The sequence below is a fragment of the Rhea pennata genome, chromosome 22, assembly GCF_028389875.1.
Source record: "Rhea pennata isolate bPtePen1 chromosome 22, bPtePen1.pri, whole genome shotgun sequence".
In the NCBI taxonomy this organism is placed as follows: Eukaryota; Metazoa; Chordata; class Aves; order Rheiformes; family Rheidae; genus Rhea; species Rhea pennata.
The window spans coordinates 5451619-5472725 of NC_084684.1; the positions used below are offsets into that span (position 1 = coordinate 5451619).

Sequence of the window (21107 nt, forward strand, 5' to 3'; positions counted from 1 at the left end):
TATCCACGCCTCCTTATTGTGAGCATCCAGCAAATACACGTAACTGAGGCGCCTCCAGGGCCTGGTGAAAGGAAGGAAATGAGACAGGCCGTTATTACGATGGCAGCGGGATGCTTTAATCTTCCACGCACACCTGCCTAATGAACTCTCAGCTCTGATGCGCTCTTCCCCAGCAGCCTGGCAAACGAGACAAAGCCAAGCAAAACAGCCCGGGCCTGATTTTTAACTCCTCTCTACTTTGACATCTATGTCAGAAGCCAGGGACTGCCCCATGACAGGGCAGCTGAGAAGGAAGGGATGGGATGAGGCATATTTGAACAGGAGGTGAAGGGAAGGTGTCTGTAGTTGCATCTGTCTTTTCCTCCCTGCCTCTTTTCTTTCCATTTCTTCCTCTGCTCTTTCTCTCCTCTGCACTTTCTCTCTCTTTCCTTTTTCGTCTGTGTCTTGTGTTTTACAGTGTTGCCTGTTTGGAGAAAGGAATTGTGTCCTCGCAGCACCCTTCTACTCCCTATCCGGACATCTCTACTAGGAGGTCGGCTTTCTTCCCTTCTCCCTAGCCAGTGGTAGTGCTGGCCCCTTCCCACTGCTCCCCTCTTCTCTGATTTTGCTAGAGCCCTGGGGAGGGAGAGATACCCCTGGTTTTGTTCCTCTCCCCTTGTCCTAAACACTTCCCGCTGGAATGAAAGTGCCTTGCAATGCAATGGAGTCTTTTCTAATGCTTGCTATGGCTTGACCCTCATAGACAAATGAGGATGGAAACAGGCCCAAGGGGACCGTGATCCCCGCCACTCTAGCAAGTCCATTTTTGGTTGATAACTGAGTTTGGGCTGCTCCTGGTTGATCTTACTTGTCCTTTCAAACCCAACTAACACCCTTCTCTCCCCTGCTTCCTCCTTCCCAGAGACTTCTGCCTGCCTGGGACTGTGATGACTTGTCCCTTTGGTCTTCCGTAGTGTGTGTTATGCTTTTCTATGCAAGTGTGGGTGGGGTTCTGTGAGGAATGCAACTCCTCAGTGCTCAGCGAAGCACTGTATGCCTTTTGAAAGCCTTGCCTGGGCACTGAGGATCTGGCTGTGCTCAGACATGGTTCTTTCCCAGGAATACCCTGTTATATCATAGTGGAGCTAGTGCCAGAGCCTGCTAAAACAGACACACAGCAAGAGATGTGAGCAGCATTACAGGGCTAAGCCCAGCAGGGAGTGGTTCCTGGTCCTTGGGAGCTGCTCAGAAACCCTTCAGCTAGCTGCAGGCAAATGGATGACAGATGAAAAGGCAGGGTTGAAGTAGTGGCTGTCTACCTGAACTGTACCTCTCTTCCCTGTCCCTGCTCCTTTGTAGTCCCTTGGTTCTATACTTTGGCTTGGTAGGTGCTTCCCAGAGGGGAAGCTTCCCAAACTTAAAATTCAAACTTGTTTGTACCCATGTTGTGGGCCCTTTTCTCAGTGGTTGACAGCATGCACCCAAACTCCTAAGGGCACAAGCCTTGATTCCGCTCTGCAGATATGTCACATCAGTCCTGGAAGGAGAGAAAAATGGTCTTCAGTCCCTGTTTACTCTCCTTGTCATGCTCTCAGGCTCAGGAGGGGCTCTGTTTCTCCCACCCCACTCTAGTTCTGTGTCTGCCTTGCTGTGTATCGTCACTGAGGCTGTCCTGTGTCTGCCTGTTGCATCCACCTTGCTTTTGCTGCATTGTCTGTTCCCCACATCCCTGTTGTCATGTGTCCTTGTCAATGCCCGGTGCAGACTGTCTTTCTGTCCTTTCCCTGCCCAGCCCCTCAGGGCCTCCGTCTGAGTCATACAGGCGTCTCTCACCCAGCAGCTTGGCCAGTCCTGCCTTTTAGCTGCTTGTCCTGGCTCAGCACCAGTTTCTGGATGGTGTGGGCTCTTTTCAGAAGGTGCCTACCGGCCTACAGCAGGTGCTTTGGGAATCACAGGAAACCTCAGGGCTTTCCCTGTGTATATTTGCAGAGCTGTTCCAGGAAGCCAGATTCAGCCTGTTGTCTTTGCTGTGACCATAGAGGCTGGCTGTTAAGCTCACCATGGCCAGGCATCTTGTGCCTTTCTTCACTGGTGTGCAGGGGAGGGTGCCACCTGCTCAGCTGACTTTATTAAGCAGCTCCATTAAGTGAGCAGAGGAGACTGCTATCTCTCAGCCTGTGAACAATGCTGTAGGGCATTATCCATCCCCAGGGAACCTCACGGCTCTGCTCATGGATGCCTGAGGACTGAGGCAAAGTAGGGACATCAAATCCCTTCATCCTGCCATATCAGCAGCTCCTGGCATTCCCACCATGAGCACACAAGGAGAGGGAAAAGGAGCTGAGTTACAGGGAAGAGGAGGAGAGACAGGGTGGGCAGTGAAGTCAGCTGTAGATATCACCTCCAACCTGGTCTTCGTGGATGTGGTCATGGAAGGTGTTAGGATGAGCTGTTCAGGGGTGAAGTGTGATTCTAGAGATATGGAGCTTCAGGGAAGTGAATTGTCCCTGTGTGACCTTTTTGGCTACTGAAGTTTGGAAGCTGGTACCAGCTGGTTCTAGGTACTGTGTGATGATGTAGTCAGTACCTAACTGAGGCTCCAACTTAAGATAGCTTTCCACTGTCTCCTGACCTTCCTTTTGCCACAGGGCTGATCATTCAGGTCGAACTTTACAGGCATGCCTGTGGCACCACTGCTGCACAGAAGGAGAAGGGCTGGCTACTCTCCTGGCAAGTAAACAGGCCTCCACCTGTGCTGCCCTCCCTAAGCACATGAGGCTTGTACCTGGTACTGGGATTGTGATCTATTGGGGAGACCCAAAATAGCAGGATTTGATGCAGAAACCCGTACAAGATCTGCAGGGCTGATCCTACTTTCTGCAGGCCCTGGCTGCATCTTCAAGGCAGAATGTAGCTGGGATGGGGGCAGAGAGGAAAAGACTGACATTCTGTTCGTGGAATACAGGGAAAAGGTCTTGTGCCTGCTTCCTATCCCTAACCTCCCTCATGCATGGGAAAGATGCTGAGCCAGGCATGTCGAGATGGCATGGAGGAGAAAGGAGGCTGGGCTGGTGCCAAGGCCAGGAATGCTGTGCATTTGTCATGGCTTTGGGGGTGGCAAGTGTGGGCTTGAGGCTGGAGATGCTGGCATGTATTACTGTGTGCCTTGCCTGTACATGAGCTTGGGAAGCAGTAGTCTGAGACCTGTGCTTTTCTCTCCTGTCCTCTCTGCAGACCTGGGCACACCCAGCCCCTGCCTGAGCGTAGAGTGCACCTTTGGGGCCACATGTGTGGTGAAGAACCAAGAGGCTGTGTGTGAGTGCCAGCAGGTGTGCCAGGGACGCTATGACCCTGTGTGCGGCACTGACAACCGCACCTATGGCAATCCCTGTGAGCTTGACTCCATGGCCTGTGTCCTCAAGAGAGAGATCAAAGTGAAACACAAGGGACCCTGTGGTAAGGAGACAATCTATGGGTGATTCCTCCTCCTAGCACTGCTAGCCATGCTTCAGGTTTTGTTTGCTGGAACTGAGCAGTTTCTTAAGCAGGAGCATGATTCTGGGGGGAAAGAGGGCTGTTTATGCTCATCTGTGCATTGGTTGCCATTGTGTAGTGAGGAGGGCAGGAGACAGCCGGCTCAGCTGACACAGTGCCCGTTTGCTGTGTAATGAAACCAACAGACATCTCATGACAAGAGATAGTGACATTGGTGTGCAGAGGCTGATGCTTGGGGGGGGGGGTTCCTTTCCCTTCCCTCCCTTGTGTTGAAAACAAAGCAAACTCAGCAGGATGGGGATTTAGGGAGAGAATCCAATAACCAGTCTGAAATCTCCCTTCCTCACCAGAGGATACCAGGAAAGTGAGGAAACCTTAGGATGAAACAGATATGAATTGCATCCCCGTGCAGTCTAGCCCTGGCACTGCTGTCTGTGCTGTCGCCTTAACTAGCCTGCTCTACTCCTGTTAGCTGTGCTGGGGAGAGTGCTGCTGGGTCTGAGGGGTGGGGTGAAGTAAGCTCAGCTACAGAGCCGTGTTGTGGAGACCATCCTCATAACCTAGTTCCTAGCAAGAGCCCTCTACCCGCATACGGCTTAGGCAGACCCACGCACAGCTCTTCCATCTGCAAGCTGTCTATTTATGCCAGCACAGTTTTGCTAGTTAGAGAGTGTTTGCATACAGACACAGCCCAAGCTGGCTGTGTTCTTCCTATAATTAAATCTGCTGGGGTGTTCAGGGAGGATTTGGCCCATTGCAGTTTTGCCAGAAAAGTCCTTCTGCCCTCAGTCTTCAGGCTGGATAGTAAGAGCTACTGCCCATCCCTCCAACCAGGGCCTGTTGTGGGTTGGTGTTGCATAGAGTGGCCCTGTCAAAGCTGGACTTTACCCCTTAAACTCATATCTCTCCCAAGCCCTGCTACCCAGGGCTTTGAGAGGGTAGAGAAAAGAAAGTCTTTCAAAACAAAATAGGCACCTACCTGCCTGTAGAACCTACAGCTGCAGAGCCCGACGGAATCCATATCAGAAGAAAATATTGGTATGAATTCCATGTGGTTGCAAGAGAAACAGTGACAGAGTGTGAATACTTCAGCTTTAGGGTATATGCAGCTGACTGCCTGTAGGAAAGAGCTGCTGTTGTGTGTACACAGACTGCCTTAAACGGCCTCTTGCCTGACCTGTGGAGCACAGTGATGGCTACGAGCTTTGTGCTGTAGATGAGAAACCTCCTAGCTAATGGCCTGCACAATCCAGTTGAGGGTTGTTGCATCTTCCTTCATCTATACAAAGGCAGCAGCTGCTGTGTGGAAGAAAAACGAGAAACCATCTTTGAGCCAAATTCCTGGTGAGTCGAATGGAGAGGAGGGAAGAGGGGTGTTTGTCTGAAGGCAGAAATGAAGCCGAGAATTACTAAACAGCCAGGACTAAGCAGAGAGGAGATATACTGATTGGCATTTGGTCTCTCCTGCAACAAATGATAGCTTCTTTGCAAGTGAGTTATTACCAAGCTAAATGTCTTCCCTGACCTGAGCCCCCGTGTTTGTGTGCCCGCGCTGTGCGTGTGTGTGCAGTAGGCAGGCTGAAGATCTTGATGGGGGAGGGGACAGGATTCTGTAAATTGGCGGTAATGTATCATAAATATATCCAGGACTGCTGACATCCTAATAAGCTAGGGGAAGAAAGCTCTGTGGACACTCTGCTTGCCTGCTTTCAGAGCAGGACACCCAGGATGGGGCAATTTCTCTTGGGTTTTGTTTGGTGGGGGCCTGCATTGCTCATGGATCACGTACCTCATACAGGGAGTCTCTGTACTGCTGGCTTCCACCTTGCATGGGGCTGCAGCCAGACATTGCAATGCACCCAACCTGGGCTTCTTGGTGGGACTGCCAAGGGGTAGAGAGCTTGGTCTCTGCTTGGTGATTGTTCTCTAAAAGCTTTTTCCTTCCCTGCCTGAGAAATCAGTCTCTAAGATTTTTCCTCTGTGGATGTGTCCTGGGTGTAGCTGCCTGTGGTGTCCTGCGTCACGTTCCTGTGACCTTGCCAGGCTTTCAGAGGGGGGGGGAGCATCCCACTAGGCAGCCAGCTTCTAGAGAGCAGGTGGGCCTGCAGTCTTTCTCCAAGGAGAATGGGTGTGGGACTACTTAGCAGACTGGCTGCTGCAGACTCCTGTACTTGGAGCTGGAGGGAAGGTGAGGAGGCAGAGTTTTTCTTGGAGAGCACTCACATCTCCTCTTCAGGGAGCAGCTGGCTCCAGAGCCTGGGATAAAACGAACCCCTCTGAGCTGATCCTCTCCTTCCATCCTGCTGATTTGCCATATGTGAATCCTTATTTCCTCTCTCTCCCAGGAGACTTGCTGCTTAAATGCTCCTCTCCCCGTGGTTGGGGCTAATTTATTATTCCTTATAAATGCACTCAGCCCTATGCTCTCTTCTGCCTCCTATTTAGCTATAACAGCATATAACTCTGGTGACATTTCATCAGAATTACTCCTGGCCCTGATGGCTTTTATGAGTTGTTATTGTCTTTCTGCCTTCAAGCCTGTCTCTCCTTCCTCCTACAACCCTCACCTCTGATCCTTCCCCCCTTGCACTGCATCTTGGGTCTCCTGGTTCCTGCAAAGCTGCAAGTGCCTGTAGGGACTTGACATGGAGGAGGAGGTTGCAATGGGGTTTTACTGCTGCTTTTGCCGTTCATTAGAAGCTGATGCCTACCTGACCTGTTCACGCTCTCATTCAGTCCCTGTGGCATGCTTCTAGCAAAGTCAGAATGCAGAAGTTGTGCAGAAGTTGTCCAGGTGGGTGTGTTCCCAGGGAACTCCAGCTCCAGAATACCTAACTTTTTCCCTGTCCCTTTCACATGTATCCCTTTTGCTCCTCTCCCTGGAAAATCCAACAGAAAGTGGATCTGTGCTCTAGGAACAGCAGTGGTAGAGTCTCTGAACAAGCTCTTCCTAGGCAAATCCTCACACTGGGATCCTGTCTCCAGACTAATTCCCTGCCCACTGCTGCTGTCGTTGCCTTTTGCTGCGGCAGGACAGGCCCTGAGCCCTCTGTGCCTGGAGCACTGACCCTCCCGTTGCTTGGCAGGCGTTGAAGTGTCTTCGCTCCATGCATGATGGTTTCCTCAGTGGGCTGGGTGTTGTTTTAATTTCCTGGTTTTGTTCTTCATCTGTGCAGATCGTTGTGGCAAGTGCCAGTTTGGGGCCATCTGTGAGGCGGAGACGGGAAGGTGTGTGTGCCCCACGGAGTGCGTCCCCTCCTCTCAGCCCGTGTGTGGTACAGATGGCAACACATATGGCAGCGAGTGTGAGCTCCACGTCCGGGCGTGCACGCAGCAGACGAGCATTTTGGTGGCTGCCCAGGGAGACTGCAGTGAGTCTGACAAGGTCCCCTTCTTCCCTCTTCTCGCTGCGTTCGGTGGCATTTCAGAGAGCGGATGTTCAGCCCCCACTGCCCAGCCAGGCACTAGTGAGATGCCTTGGCATGGACATCCAAGCAGCTGAAGGCTCACTAGCCATTTGTAGAGCCCTCGGCCTGTGGGTTTGCCAGCCTCGGTAATGGGGAAGGGGGGAACAGAAATACTCCAGGGCAGGGATGTTTGGAGGGAGCAGGATTTCTTCCTAGCATTCCACTTTGTGCCTGCACTGGTTTTCTTTGTGCCTTCTCAAGAGGAAATCTGTGCCAAGGTAAAAGGACTTCCTCTGGACAGCCGGGAGCCTGGCCCTTGCTGTGGGTCCCAGCTGTTCACTGTGTCACCCTGGCTGAGATCCTTTTTGGCTGTCTGCCTTGCTCTTCCTGTTCACTTTCACAAGCATCAGGCATCTGAGTCTCTCAACCAGCTCCTCTTTTTCAGTCCCAGCTGTTTCAGTTTCTCCCGCCATGCACTATAGGTGATCTTTATCCTCTTTGTTACTTTGTGCACTTGTTAAAATGTGATCAGCCTTGAAGGAGATGATGCAGACCATGTCCCTTGTCTGAGCAGAGAGATCAGGCTAAAAACGTGTTAGCTATCACCAAAACTGGATTTGTCAATAGATTTCCCTTCTCTCTGTCCCCTGGGGTTAATTTCTGTCTGCTCATGGGTTCCCTCCGCCCTTCCAAGCACAGAGAACTGTCTGTGCTAATTTCTTAATGAATTAAAAGCCTTGCCCAGGTTCTTCATTAGAACAAATGACACATGAATAAAAGCAATACTTTGAACTGTACAAAACATGTCCAGCTAGATTTGGTGTTCCAGGGCTGAGCTGGGCATGGAGATCTTCTCTACATTTTAGAGAGAAAAATTAACAAGTGTATCAGGTGACTCCCACTGCTGCTGCAGCGCTGCAAGCAGGAGGCTGGAATTATGATACATCACGAGAGAAAATGGGATTTCTTATTGGTGTCCTGTAAGAAGGTGCTGAACACAATACCCAGTGGGTACTGATGGGAATCAGACATGCTCAGGACTCTTGTATGTCCCTTGTAGAGTCTTTGTGGGGCTTAAGTAATAACAAACAGGTCCAGGGAAGGAGGACTTCTCTCTGGCATGGTCCCCAGCTCTTCAGCAATAGGCAATTAGATGCAAGGCACAACATCTCACTGTGGTTCTTCCTCTTGTCCCACAGAGTCCTGTGGCAACACTGTCTGCTCCTTTGGCAGCAAGTGCCTGGGAGGGCAGTGCGTATGCCCACACTGCGAGAGGCAGCCCTTTGCCCAGGTGTGCGGGAGTGATGGCCTCACCTATGACAACCAGTGTGAACTACAAGTAGCCTCCTGCCAGCAGAAGAAGAACATTGAGGTCGCCAGGACAGGGCCTTGTGAGGATGGTAGGCTTTTGCTCTCCCTTTTGCAGTGCGGATATGATGGGCAGGGGAACTGGGGAGGCAACTCTGAGATTTGCACATAGTGGGGCCCTTCTCATCTCTGCTTTGATGTGTCTAACCGTGATGTAAGTCCCATTGCTTGGGGCTGTTGGCCTAGTGCCCCAGGCAGAGCTCCCTGAGCATCCCTAACACAGCCGGTCCCCTTCTAACAGATCACTCCTTCCCTTGTGTCTGGCTTTCTGTACTCTGTCACCCCCACCACCTCCCTCCCTCCTTTCTTTGGCTTTCTTTCCAGCCATTGTGAAAGATGACACTACCTAATCTACTGGGCAAGGAGATTTATCACTGCTTTAATTTCACACTTCACAGGTCCTAGGCTGGAAGAGATGGAGCAGTCACTGTGGCAGGGTGCCTGGCAGCCTCTTTACTTCCCTCTGCCCCAGAACTGCTTTAGGGCCTGATCTGCAGCCACTATTAACCCAGTACTGAGGGCGAGGGGAAAATAGTAGCGGATCTCTGCTTGGCTAGGCTTGTAGAGAAAGGTGCTTGCTTCATACCCTGTCGTACCCTGGGACAGGAAGCAGAGCAGGGGGGCTAAGAGCTGTTGAAAAGAGCCAGGTTGACAGTGAGACCTGCCTAAACTCTGTTAAAGATGCCCAGTGTCTTTTCCCTGATGCTGCTTGTCGCAAGGTTTGTCTCATAGAGGGGACATGTATTCCCTGACTATCCCTCCTAAAGCATCCTAAAGCCATTTTCATCATTTGGGCTCATTGCAACCTCAAAGCAGTGGTGAAAAAGTCTGCTTTCTCTGAGGGAGAGGGATTTTCTCAGAGGTCCAGTCATAAGCATCCTGATATATATGGACCTGTGCTTCTGGGCTTGCCTTTGCTGAAGACACCAAGTCCAGGTGTGACTTTGGCATACCTATGCAGCTGTGGGCTGCTTCTCCATTCCAGGATGTGTTCTCATGTTAGGAAGAGGACGCTGGCCCTGTCCCCTGTGCTTTCATCCAGCTCTGCCTAAGAGGATGTGAGCCCTTTCTCACTATGTTCTTCCTTTGCTCCAGAGTGTGGTTCAGGGGGCTCTGGCTCTGGTGATGGCAGTGAGTGCGAGCAGGACCGCTGCCGGCAATACGGGGGTTGGTGGGATGAGGACGCAGAGGATGACCGCTGTGTGTGTGACTTCACCTGCCTGGCAGTGCCACGCAACCCGGTAAGTACCCTGGGCACTTCTGAGCTTGCTCCTCGTCACTCTGGTGGCCTTTGCACTCGACTCCTGGGGCTGGAGAGGACACCCAATGGCCTTCCTGAGCAACTTCCCTCCGTGTTCTGGCAGGTGTGTGGCTCTGATGGATTGACCTACACCAATGAATGTGAGCTGAAGAAGACAAGGTGTGAAAAACACCAGGATCTCTATGTCATTAGCCAGGGAGCTTGCCGCGGTGAGTCCCCCTGAGGTAGCCACACCTGCAGGCATAAAAAGCTCTGTGCGGCACCAGCCAGGCAAGTGTCCTGCAGTAACACATGCTCTTCCACTGAGGCTAAGTGAGGAAATACTCACTAAGGACACAGCAGTGTCCATGTTGGCTTGTTGGTCCCAGCCGCAGACTCGTTTCCTATTTCATGCCCTGTGCTGTCTGTGGCTAGGGGTAGGTCTCTGCAGGGACCATGTGGTTTTGCAGGAAAGCTGCTGGCTTCTTGGTGCATACATTGGCAATACTGCTCTGAGACATTCTGCCTGCCAAATGTAACCTGTGCCTCTGCATTCCACTACAGCCCTTGCCACAACCTCACCACCTCTCCCAGTTGTGCACTGCAGCCAGACCATCTATGGATGCTGTCCAGACAACATGACTTTGGCGCTCGGAGTGGGGTCAGCTGGGTGTCCAAGTAAGTATATATTGTGTTCCCTGTCTGGGACCATAGGGCACCTCTAAGGCAGGTGGATGTCAGGAGAGATCAGGTCAAGGGAGGACTAGGGGTCCCATCCTAAAGGAGATAGAGGAAGGTGGACCCTCCCCATTCTTCAGCAAGGCTGGTTACCTTCCAGTCTGAGAAAACCTGTAGTTTCTCCTTTAACTGTGCTTCAGGCTCCAGACTAACAGTATGTGTACATGAAGATGTGTGCACACTCTTCACTTTCTGTATCCCCTAGTGATGCTCCTCTGCTTTCTACTAGTGATGCCTCTCTCCTTGCAGGCTGGAATGGTACTAGCAAGGAGACAGCTTTCAGCTTTGCCCTGCCAATGGTGGTTCATACTAGTGTTCCTGTGTGTGTCTGAATTCTCTCTCCTCTGCCCTCTAATCCACAGAGACGTCTTCCCAAATGACTCTCTCGCTGTGGGATCCAATATCCCACCAGTGTCTGTCCCACCTGTGCTGCTGTGTTGGCAGCAAACATAGGAGCAAACAAAGAAGACCACTTTCCTGGCAGAGCCAAGCCCCTGGTGCAAATTTATGCGTTGTTGTCTACTCGGGACATGCCATTTCCTTGCCACTAGCAGTCTGAGGATGTGTACATGCAAACTTCGCTTGCTGTTCCAGAGGTCTCCCTTTCTCTCCAGCTCTGTTTCACCTCCCCTTGCTGCCGCTCCATATGGATAAAGAGGGAGTCTCTCTGTCTTGCTCTGGATCATTTCGTTCTGTCATGTAGCAAGTTAACAAATTAATAATAAATTTCTAATAACACTCTCTCTATAATGGTAATGAGACAGGAGTTTCGGATGCTGGCAAAGCTAATGGGCAAATGCTTGAGGGTTGTCCTCTCTTGTAGCTGGGGCAGATGAGAGGTGCTGAGAGCAGTTATCTGATACTCTTCTGCCTGACAGAGAACAGATTCCTGCTCCAGACAAACAAGTCCAGTGGCTCGGTGGTCCTGCTGCTCTCTGATGCAGCCCACAGCGCATTTCCTCCTTTATGGTCAGGGCTCAGTCTCACACACTCTCTATCTGACTTGCAGGCACCTGCCAGTGTAACCCCTATGGCTCCTACGGGGGGGCCTGTGACCCCACCACGGGACAGTGCTCCTGCAAGCCAGGCGTGGGGGGCCTGAAGTGTGACCGATGTGAGCCCGGCTTCTGGAACTTCCGCGGCATCGTCACCGACAGCAGGAGCGGCTGCACGCGTGAGTGCAGGCAGGGGCTGGGGGCTGGCATCCCTCTGGCCTGCCTAATTCCTGGGCTGCACATCTCCCTGGTCTGCTCCATGGGGCTCAGGTCCCTGCGGGACTACTGTAGTATTCAAAAAAATGAACCCTTAGCTCAGTCCTGTTGCAAGTTACCTTGGTGTCCCCCCATGGTGCCTGCATGTGGCAGGGCAAATGGGTGCGAAGGGGTAGGTTGGAAGTGGAAGGAACAAGGCAGCGTTTTGATGCTGGTCTTGCCAGGAATAGCCATGTGCAAACAAGGAAGTAACAGAAGAAAAGCCCAGTTCATTTCAAGCTCCATTAGAGACATAAGCAAGAAAATCATTAAGGGCGTGTAGGAAGAGAGGCCAGAGCAGCAGCCAGGAGAAAGATGAGTTATTGAGAGGGGGCTGCAAACAGCGGAGTATGATACTGCCCATCTTTCACTGAAATTACAGATAGCTCTCTGCCAAGTGATGGATATGTCTCAGGCTCCCACATGGCTTAAGCCCCTGGCAAAGGGACGGAATCCGAGTGCCCTGCTCAAAGGTAGCAAGCTCCAGCTGGAGACACAACTGTGCAGTTAAAGGACAGCAAGGATGTTTTGTGCTTCAGAGAAGACAAGGAGGCAAGACTCATGGGTTCCTTTCCTGGCTCTGGGAGGGAGTGCTTATCTAAACACTTGCACATCAGGATTCAGTAGATGGAGATCAGTGCTAGAAAGCTTAAACTAGAAATAGGTTGTCAGTTTTGTAACAGCAGAGGCATCACACTGCTGAAATGGCTTCCCAAGTCTGTACTTAATTCTGTCTTGTGTGCAGTCTTTAAATCAGAATAGGGTCTAGGTCTAAATGCAGTCACAAGTGTCAGTAGGTAAAATCATCTGACTTCAAGCCAAACAGGCACCTGTGGCCAGTATCCCTTCTGCCATCCAGCTCCTGTATCCTGTGCCAGAGAGCAGAGGAAGGGTCTTCTGGTATGGGTAAATGTTACTGCTAGAGCTGCATAAATCCTTAGTGTTGGTGGGAATGAGGGTGTGTGGAGCTGGCAGGGGATCACACACTATAGGACTGTGGTTAGAGTGTAGCAAGAGGCAGCAGGGTTCCTGCAGCTGTTTTGGGGTTAGTGAGAGTAGAGCGGTAGTCAGCATTATGGTCCTTCCCTGGATCATCCTCCTCGCTCTTCTCCTGACCTGCTGGAGGATCTAAGTGAGTCTGTTGTTGTCTCCACACACAGCAACCAGCAAAATAGTCTCTTTTCTTATTCTTCTTGCTCAGCCTGTAACTGCGACCCGGTGGGCTCAGTGCGCGATGACTGTGAACAGATGACTGGACTGTGCTCTTGCAAGACTGGTATTACTGGCATGAAATGCAACCAGTGCCCCAATGGCAGCAAGCTGGGCATGACTGGCTGTGAAAAAGGTAAGGGAGCCGTTTGCCAGAGGGATTGTGTGGGAAGTGAGTGCCTGGGTACCACTGGGGGGGGCAACTTGCAGGCCCCTGAGAGAAATGCATCTCTCTCATCCTACCTGCTTGTGCTTCAGGGTAAAGAGGTCTTGACCTGCATTCCTAGCTGTATTCCTGGTGTCTGTGTACTCGCACAGAGCACAAGGGGCTGCTCCTCTGGTGAAAGTCTGGCACGTCTATCAGTCTGAGCTGCTCTGCAGGGTCCTTTGGAAAACTAAACCCCTGCTGAGGGAGATATGTTTTTTTTTTAACAACTGGTGTCTGCTTTATTATCTTTTCCCCTTCTTTCCTTACCCCAGACCCATCAGCCCCAAAATCCTGCGAGGAAATGAGCTGTGAGTTTGGGGCCTCATGCGTGGAAGTCAATGGCTTTGCCCACTGCGAGTGCCCATCGCCGCTCTGCTCGGAGGCCAACATGACCAAGGTTTGCAAGGCAGGCTGCTGTGGGGGGCTGAGCTGCAAGTGTGGGAACGTGCAGCTAGCTCAGTTGTGTCAGGCTGGTGCAGGCAACACAAGATGTTGATGTTCCTTCCTTCCTGCAAGAAGCAGGCAGGCAAGTAGGGCCATTGTCTTTGACGCATGGCAAAGGGTGTTGTGTGGGTTGTGGATATCTCCCAGCAGTGCAGGGGCTCTCTCAATTCCTCATTTAGCACCTACCAACCCCTCTGAGCTGATCTGCTCCTGGGCTTCTGCAGTCTGCCCTCAGATCCTTCTCTGCAGCCTGCATTCTCCTTGCCTCAGAAAGACCCCTGCAAAGTCTCTGCCCCTGCCCCAGCATTTAGAAATGGATTTATTTTGTCCAGGGCTTGGAGGAGGGCAGAGGAGTAGCATATACCCTTCTCCATTTCCCCTCTGCCCTTGCAGGTGTGTGGCTCTGATGGTGTCACCTATGGGGACCAGTGCCAGCTGAAGACCATTGCATGCCGACAGGGACAGGTCATCACAGTGAAGCATGTGGGGCAGTGCCATGGTGAGTGTTGGCTGCTCTCACTGCTGAGAGTGCCAGCTCTCCTGGCCTAACACTGGCCACCGAGTCTGGCTACCTCCCTCTGCAGTTCCTCATTGTGCCATGACCCTTCATGGCACAGCTAATGCACTGCCCAGGGCTGATACTTGAGGCTTTGCACCATGCTTGCCAGTGTTACAGCCGTTTTTTTCCAGCCTCTCTTCTTTAACTACCCTGTCTTGCCACTCCTTTCAGAGACCATCACTCATGCAAGCCACACCACACCGCCCAGACCACTGCCCACACTACCCCTGGACAAGTTGATTCTTCCTCCCCCGCTCCGTCTCACTACCCGGGTTCCTGAGCCCATTGAGGTGACTACCAGCTCCCTGCTGTTGGAAGCCAGGCCTACTGGAAGAGGTCACCCCACAACAAGACGAATGACTACTGCCAGACCAGCCACTACACCGTGGATGACCCATGGTGTGCATAAGACCACCATTCGGCCCCTCTCTTCTGCTCCAGTGGTCCTAACCACCACCCAGCCTATGTATGTTGAATCAGGCAGTGCAGAAGGCAGTGGAGACCAAGAGATGGGCATCAGTGGAGACCAAGAATCTAGTGGGGCAGGTTCTGCTGGTGAGTGTGCCCTGCTCAGACTTGGTAGGCCTATAGAGAGATGTGGTATGGGTTAGCCTGCAGGTAGACATGAAGCTCTTTTTCAGCCCAGTTCTCTAACATGCGGGTGGTCTGTTGGTAAATGCTCTTCTTAATGCGCTGCAGGGGAAGAAGAGGTGGAAGAAAGCCAGGTAACGTCCACCCCAGCCATCGAGAGGGCTACATGTTACAACACTCCACTTGGATGTTGCTCTGATGGCAAGACTGCAGCTGCTGATACAGAAGGAAGCAACTGTCCTGGTGAGTTTGTCCTTGGGGCTGGGCCCTGGGCTCCATTTCAGTGGTCAGGAGTAAGGCTGAACTCTTGCAGGGCACAGTGGAATGAAAGATGCTGCTAGGAGCAGCCCAGCAGGGAAACAAGCGCTCTCATCTAGTTGGCAGTAAGCCCTGTTCCTGTGTCCAGCCTGGGAGCTGGGATGGCAGTGCAGGAGGTTTCATATGGATGTGCTGGAGCCACGGCGACTAGGAGAGGTTGTGCTAACCTGCCCCGGCCCCCAAGAGCCAGCCACAGGGTTTGGGCAAGTGCTGCTGTTCACATGAGGAGCTGGAGCACTCTGCAGTTTCCTGTGTCTGAGTCACCCTCTACCTTAGCTATTACAGCCTTCAAACTTGGAACAGTTTTTTGCCTAGGCTTATGCAGATCTCAGGGCTGGTGCTGGGAGAAAAGAGGGAACTGCCTCGATTCTCATTTTCATCTATTACAGTGATGTAATAGATGTAGAGCTGTTGCAGTGGCTGTAGAGAGAGCTGGACTTACCAGGGCCAGCTTAAGGCCAGGATAGGTGGTGAGAGGGGCTGTAGCCCCACCGTTCCTGCTGGAATTCCTGGGGAATTGTCTTTTAACTTACGCACTGGATCCAAGGAATGTGCACTGCTCTCTTGATTTGGGTGGCATTCGTCTTTCCCACTCACACTCCCTTTCACACTGTGTTGAGGAGTTGCAGAGCCACCTGAGCTCAGTGCGGAATAATGGGTACCCTGTGCACACAGCCTCCTCAGCCTCTAAATTGTTGCCTTCGGGCCACCTCCCAGGTATCTCCTCACTGCTCACTGAGGTCCTTCTGACTGTCCCTGGTGTTTCCAGCAGAATGTCGCTTTTCCTCTGGTTCTCCTTTTAACCCACCAAAGGGTACCTGTTAAGACCTTCCCGTACAGTTACCCACAGCCAGGTTCTTTCTATGGCTGCCTCTGCACTCCTGTAGCTACCTTGGAAGAGAACCACACCTGGGGTTTCTGTTGCAGTTTCAGTTTGGTTTTACAAGGCTGACCACAGCCTGTCCGCAGGGCCTCTGCTTCCCTCTGTCAGGACGAGTCTTCTCCTTTCCTGACATCCACCTTTTTGCCCTCCTCTGCGCTGCGTTTACATACACATATCTGATCCTGCCGTATTGATTATGTGCTGCTCTGGCTAATGTCTTTCTCTTGTTACTCAGCGGTGCAGGGGGGCTGCTCTCCGGGCCGGAGCTCAGAGGAAACCGTATGGTAAAAGCTGCCATCTCCAGCCTGGTCTTTGTCATCTGCTCCAGCACCCTAAGATACTAATCCTCCATTGCACTCTTCCAGACCCATACAGACTAACCCCAACACTGGCACTACCCACGCACTACCATCACCCTTTCCCCAGGGACTTGAACGCTCCTTGCGTGCAGCCACACACCTGCCCATTCCCCACAAACCAAATAAAGAAGTTTATCTTGTTTACCCTCTTTCCATAGCTACTAAAGTCTTCCAAGGAGTCCTCATCTTGGAGGAGGTGGAAGGCCAGGAGCTATTCTACACGCCTGAGATGGCTGACCCCAAGTCTGAGCTCTTCGGGGAGACGGCCAGGAGCATTGAGAGTGCGGTGAGTCCTTTGCATTACATCTGGAGTATGGCTAGGGCACTTCTGACCTTAGCTAAAGAAAATAAAACTCTGCACACCTCTATATACACTGTGATGACCAGATGCCTAAAACCCAAATGTTCACCTCCAAAAATATGGCCCTCTGCTTCTCGAGGGAGCAGGCATTCTCTGAGCTGCTACTAATAAGCAGGGTTGTCTGTGCTCCCATGTGGAGCCAGCCTGTGACACACTCATCTGTGCATGTCTACTCAGCCTCAGAGGTGCCAGCACTCTGTAGGATATCAACGTGCATGCTGCACACTGCTCCAGCCACCCCGCTGGGACCACATGCTGTTTGCTTTCTGAACAACACTACCTGGATGCATGTTGCAGTACCCTGTGCCAATACCACCCTCTGTAATTACAGAGGCGCTCTTGTCCTGAGCATGGAAACCACTTTGGGTCTTCTCCTTCTTTGGCTTTGCATACTTGATGACTTTGAGGAAGACTATGGTCTGTCATTGTTATCTGTCAAATGAGAGCAGAGAGACCTATCTGCAAAATGCTTTGAGTGCCTTGGAGGAGAATTGCTCCATGCTGCATTTTTTTGAGATGGGCTACTACAAAAATTAGAAGAGAATGTGACTTAGTGCCAGAGCCAGCACTTACAGAGAGTGGGAACTTAAGAGCGTAAGGAGGTGATGGGCCAGTTCTGGCCAACAGGTGTCCTCTGTGAATTTGTCTGATCTCTTTTGTATTTAAGTGTATTTTCAGCTTCTATCACATCCTGTGTCACTGAGTTCCATCCTTCATTATGTACTGGCTGAAAAACTCCTCATTCCTTTTTGATTGATCTTGGTGATAGGGCTGTTCAGACAAGAGGTTTTGCCTTAATGCTGTGGATTTCCTTGAGCATCCTTATCTCTGGGAAAAGCCCTTAAACAAAAATCTGTCCTAAGTTCCTTTGTCCCTGCAGTTCAGCTGCACAGCATGGAAAGCGGCTTGTGTAAATCCGATCTTCCACCTTTAAAGAGGCACGCACCTCCTCTCTCCCCCACCTCACATTGCTAGCTCTGGGAGGAGATGGACTTTGCATAGCAATGTGTTCTTATGGGTGGGCCAATAAAGCACTGGGCAGGATAGAAACATTGTACTGTAGCCTGCAGCGTTGCACAGCAAATAGGAAGCATCTTTGCAAGAAATTCGGCGTATTTAGAGCTGGTTCCAATCCGCACTTCAAAGCTGGCAAGCCCTCAATACAGTCATATAAGCAGATGTGCGCCTGGCATATGGAGCATATAGTTTGTGCAGTTCTGTGTTATAATAGTAATGTTTCCCAAAACAGTAGTGACTTCCATCTGAGGATCCAAATACACACAGAAAGCCTCATTCACTGGTTCATCCATTCTTCCCTCTGAGAAGGCAGGGAAGAGCTGTTTTCCCAGGGTTGAAGGAAATGAAGGCATGGCACAGGCAATGTGTCCTAGAAGATGTCTGCAGCTGGACTGAAAGTTCCTGCCACAGCTCTGTGCTGCAGAAACCTGTTGTTGCTGTGCAACCCCTATGTACAAATGCCATTGAATTCAATGTGATCTTTTACCCCCACAATATCATTATGCCCAAATATATAGGGGGGATTGTTACTCACTTATTTACTTTTTTTCTATCTTTGCCCTGGAGCTGAGGGGAGGAAGTTGTGGTCTCTAGCTGTGGTGGGTGCCAGTCCAATACAAGGCTGGCCAGATAGCTCACCGAGGTGTTAAAGCACTGTTGAAGGTCTTGCATGGTCACCATCTTCTTTGTGTGATTTCAGGCAAATCCTGCAATATCTGAGAGCCAGGTTTTAAAAGGCATTCAGGTGCTTAAAGGTGCACAGTAGTGCATGGTGGGATTTTCCAAAGTACCTAAGTGGGTTTATGCAGATTTAGAAAATATCAGTAAGACTTAGATGACACACAATTGAAAAACTATATGTGAACTACAAAGTGTCTCTGTCCTGGCTCTGTGCCCCTCTTCTCCATGGGTTTAATGGGGATAGCTCACCTTCCCCACACTACCTCTGAATCATCTTCCTACCCTTGATTTCAGATATCTATCCATCACCCCGCACAAAAAGACCAGTTCTTTGCACATGCCGATGGGGTAATTTACAGAGGTTTGGATGCAGGCTCCAGTGAGGTGAAATCAAGGAGACTCACTGAGACCCAAGATTTTTAACCTAAATCCATGCCCTAGGATCTCCTTGTTGATCAGTTTGTTTACCTTTTCTCCTTCACCTCTGACCAATTAGCTAGATGAGCTTTTCCGGAATTCTGACATTAAGAAGGATTTCAAAAGCATCCGTGTTCGAGACCTGGGGCAAAGCAGCGCTGTCCGTGTCATTGTGGAGTCCCACTTTGACCCAGGTAAGACCTTCACTGTCCCTGTCTGTGTCAATTCACCCTGCCATCACCATTTGTCTGAGGAAGGAGCAGGCAGTGGTGCTTACTGTATGAGAAACAAGGGAGCATGAAAAAGCCTTATTAAAAATTGCCAAGGATATGTCTTTCATTGAGCAAAAGCAGCAGATGCTGTGAGAAAAGCTGGGAGGAAGTGCACCCTAAACTGGTGCCTGGAAGGCTGGAAATGTTTTTCTAGGGAAAGGAGTGATTCAGATACGTCATGAGGAGGTCATGAAAGAAAAACTGCTAGGTGAGATTGCATCTTCATGCTTGTCTTTTCTCTTTCTCCTCCTGGCTTTGAGCAGCCACTTCCTACACCGCAGCTGATGTCCAGGAGGCCCTGCTAAAGCAGATCAAAGCTTCCAAGAAGAAGACCATCCTGGTGAAGAAGCCACAGCAGGAGCATGTCAAATTCATGGATTTTGGTGAGCCCCCCTGTCTGTTTGTGGTCACTTCCCCTCTCTTAGCTCAGGCTTTCAAAGACGCAGGCTGGCTCTTTGTGTCTCACCAGGGCTTTTAATCTTGAGCAGTAACAAATTAAGTGCTTCGTAGCACTCCTGCCTTCCAGACCCAGGGCTCAGAGGATGTTTCAAATGCCCAAACATGTTCTCAGCTGAGGAAGGCTGCAATGAGGGGTAGTACTGCCCGACTCTTCCTCAGCAGCACGCGGAAAGAGGCAGCACTGCCCAGTGGTGATGTGACAGCACCCACAGCAGTGTAAAACAGGCCCTCGTTGACTCTGTTCTGTGATAGCAGAATGAAGTGGCCAGTTCAACCAATGGGAGCTCATCATGATTAAACTGAACCTTCATCCTCCAAGGAGGAGAGGAGCATGACCATACCTGAACATGGCATGCAGCTCTGACTGGGAGCATATTAACTCCCACACCAGGGTGGAAAGACAGTAGCAGTAGGATGCTACAGGTGGCTGCTGGAGACATAAGCCTAGCCTTGCAGTGGGAGCTCTGGGGCACTGAGAGTGCGTGGGGAGAGGGCTCTTTTGCCTTTGTGCGTGCAGTAGCCTGAGATCTCCATGCATCCAGGCCTCTCTGCTGCCATCTCACCCCAAAAGCCTGGGTTGTTTCCCTTGCTTCCAGTGAGGATTGCAAAGTACCAGTCTCTACCTCTATTTTTCTGTGCTTCAGACTGGATCCCCAGGCTCTTCACCACCACCATGACCACAACCACAGCCACTACTATGGGACCCACGACAACACGGAGGTACACCACAGCTGCTCTTGCCACCACAGACCACATTCTGCGACCAGATGCTGTGGGCAGGCCCAGCACCAAGATGGCAGGACCTGTGAGCACCAAGAGACCCACCTTCACCCTCCCAGCCACCACCCGGCGAAAGCCCACACGCCAGCCCCCTGTCACGAAGAAGCCATCACGGCCCTGCGACTCTCACCCCTGCCTGCATGGTGGCACCTGTGAGGATGATGGGAAGGAGTTCACCTGCAGCTGCCCAGCAGGCAAAGGGGGAGCTGTCTGTGAGAAATGTATGTGACTTCTGATTTACCACAGCAGCGGTGCTGCTGGGCATCAGCAGCGGGAGCTTATAGCCGTAGGATGGGGAGGACCAAATGTGAGGGTTGCAAGGTCAGGGAAATGTGTCTGTTTGAGCCTTTAGTTCCAAGATACAGGCTTCAGCCTAGGAAGCTGGGAGGATATAGTTGGGGAAGTGGTACTGTATAGTTGCCTTTCTTTTGGTGTGTTTTCTCTAAGTATCTACTGTTAAGCTCAGCCAGCGATAAAGGACTGGGCTTCACCCAGTATAGCCCTTCCTGTGCCTGTGCATACTCCAGGAGACAGCACTGCCTGTATGGAGATTGGAGAGGCTTGGGGCATCTGCAAACCCAGCCCCATAACTGATGTACACACATCAGGCAGGAGGCACTGCAGGGATCTGTCTAACCTGCTTGCTTGCCTCTGTCAAGAACAGGTTGTACATGCACAGTATATTGCAAGAGGCATGTGCTGCAGGGCTGCACAGTAAGAAGGTGCCAGGAGCAATTTCTTCCTGGCCACACTTCTGATATACCAGTGCCCTGAAGCATGGGGATCATGAGCTTCTGCTTTTTCAGCTCAGCTAGTGATATTGTGCTACTCTTCAATCCCTGAAGCCAGTGAGTGCTGGTTAGTCTGACACTGAGATGGTTGCTAACTGTGTTCTCAAACACAAGAGTGTGTGAGCTGGTAATTCAGGCAGTATTCCCCAATGCTCAGAGCTGCTTAGCAAACAGCTGCAGACTGGCTGCACATTGAACTAGAGCTGCTGTTATTTACTGTCAGCTCACAGTGGCAATTTGGTGTCATGCAGGGGGCTCTTGATGGTTGTGAGTGCTTATTC

At 51.2% G+C, this 21107-nt stretch overlaps 1 protein-coding gene across 1 annotated transcript in view; it reads left to right on the forward strand.

The window, feature by feature from the left end:
- The window catches only part of AGRN (agrin), a 138822-nt gene that overhangs the window by 98393 nt on the left and 19322 nt on the right, over nucleotides 1–21107 (forward strand). The window contains exons 9-24 of the mRNA XM_062593160.1: nucleotides 3214–3435; nucleotides 6651–6845; nucleotides 8081–8281; nucleotides 9345–9490; nucleotides 9614–9719; nucleotides 10054–10167; nucleotides 11237–11401; nucleotides 12679–12822; nucleotides 13167–13291; nucleotides 13732–13837; nucleotides 14069–14452; nucleotides 14597–14731; nucleotides 16207–16334; nucleotides 18604–18718; nucleotides 19060–19179; nucleotides 19900–20256. Of these exons, the coding sequence (XP_062449144.1) occupies nucleotides 3214–3435; nucleotides 6651–6845; nucleotides 8081–8281; nucleotides 9345–9490; nucleotides 9614–9719; nucleotides 10054–10167; nucleotides 11237–11401; nucleotides 12679–12822; nucleotides 13167–13291; nucleotides 13732–13837; nucleotides 14069–14452; nucleotides 14597–14731; nucleotides 16207–16334; nucleotides 18604–18718; nucleotides 19060–19179; nucleotides 19900–20256 (2763 nt within the window). The remainder of the gene's footprint in view (nucleotides 1–3213; nucleotides 3436–6650; nucleotides 6846–8080; nucleotides 8282–9344; nucleotides 9491–9613; nucleotides 9720–10053; nucleotides 10168–11236; nucleotides 11402–12678; nucleotides 12823–13166; nucleotides 13292–13731; nucleotides 13838–14068; nucleotides 14453–14596; nucleotides 14732–16206; nucleotides 16335–18603; nucleotides 18719–19059; nucleotides 19180–19899; nucleotides 20257–21107) is intronic.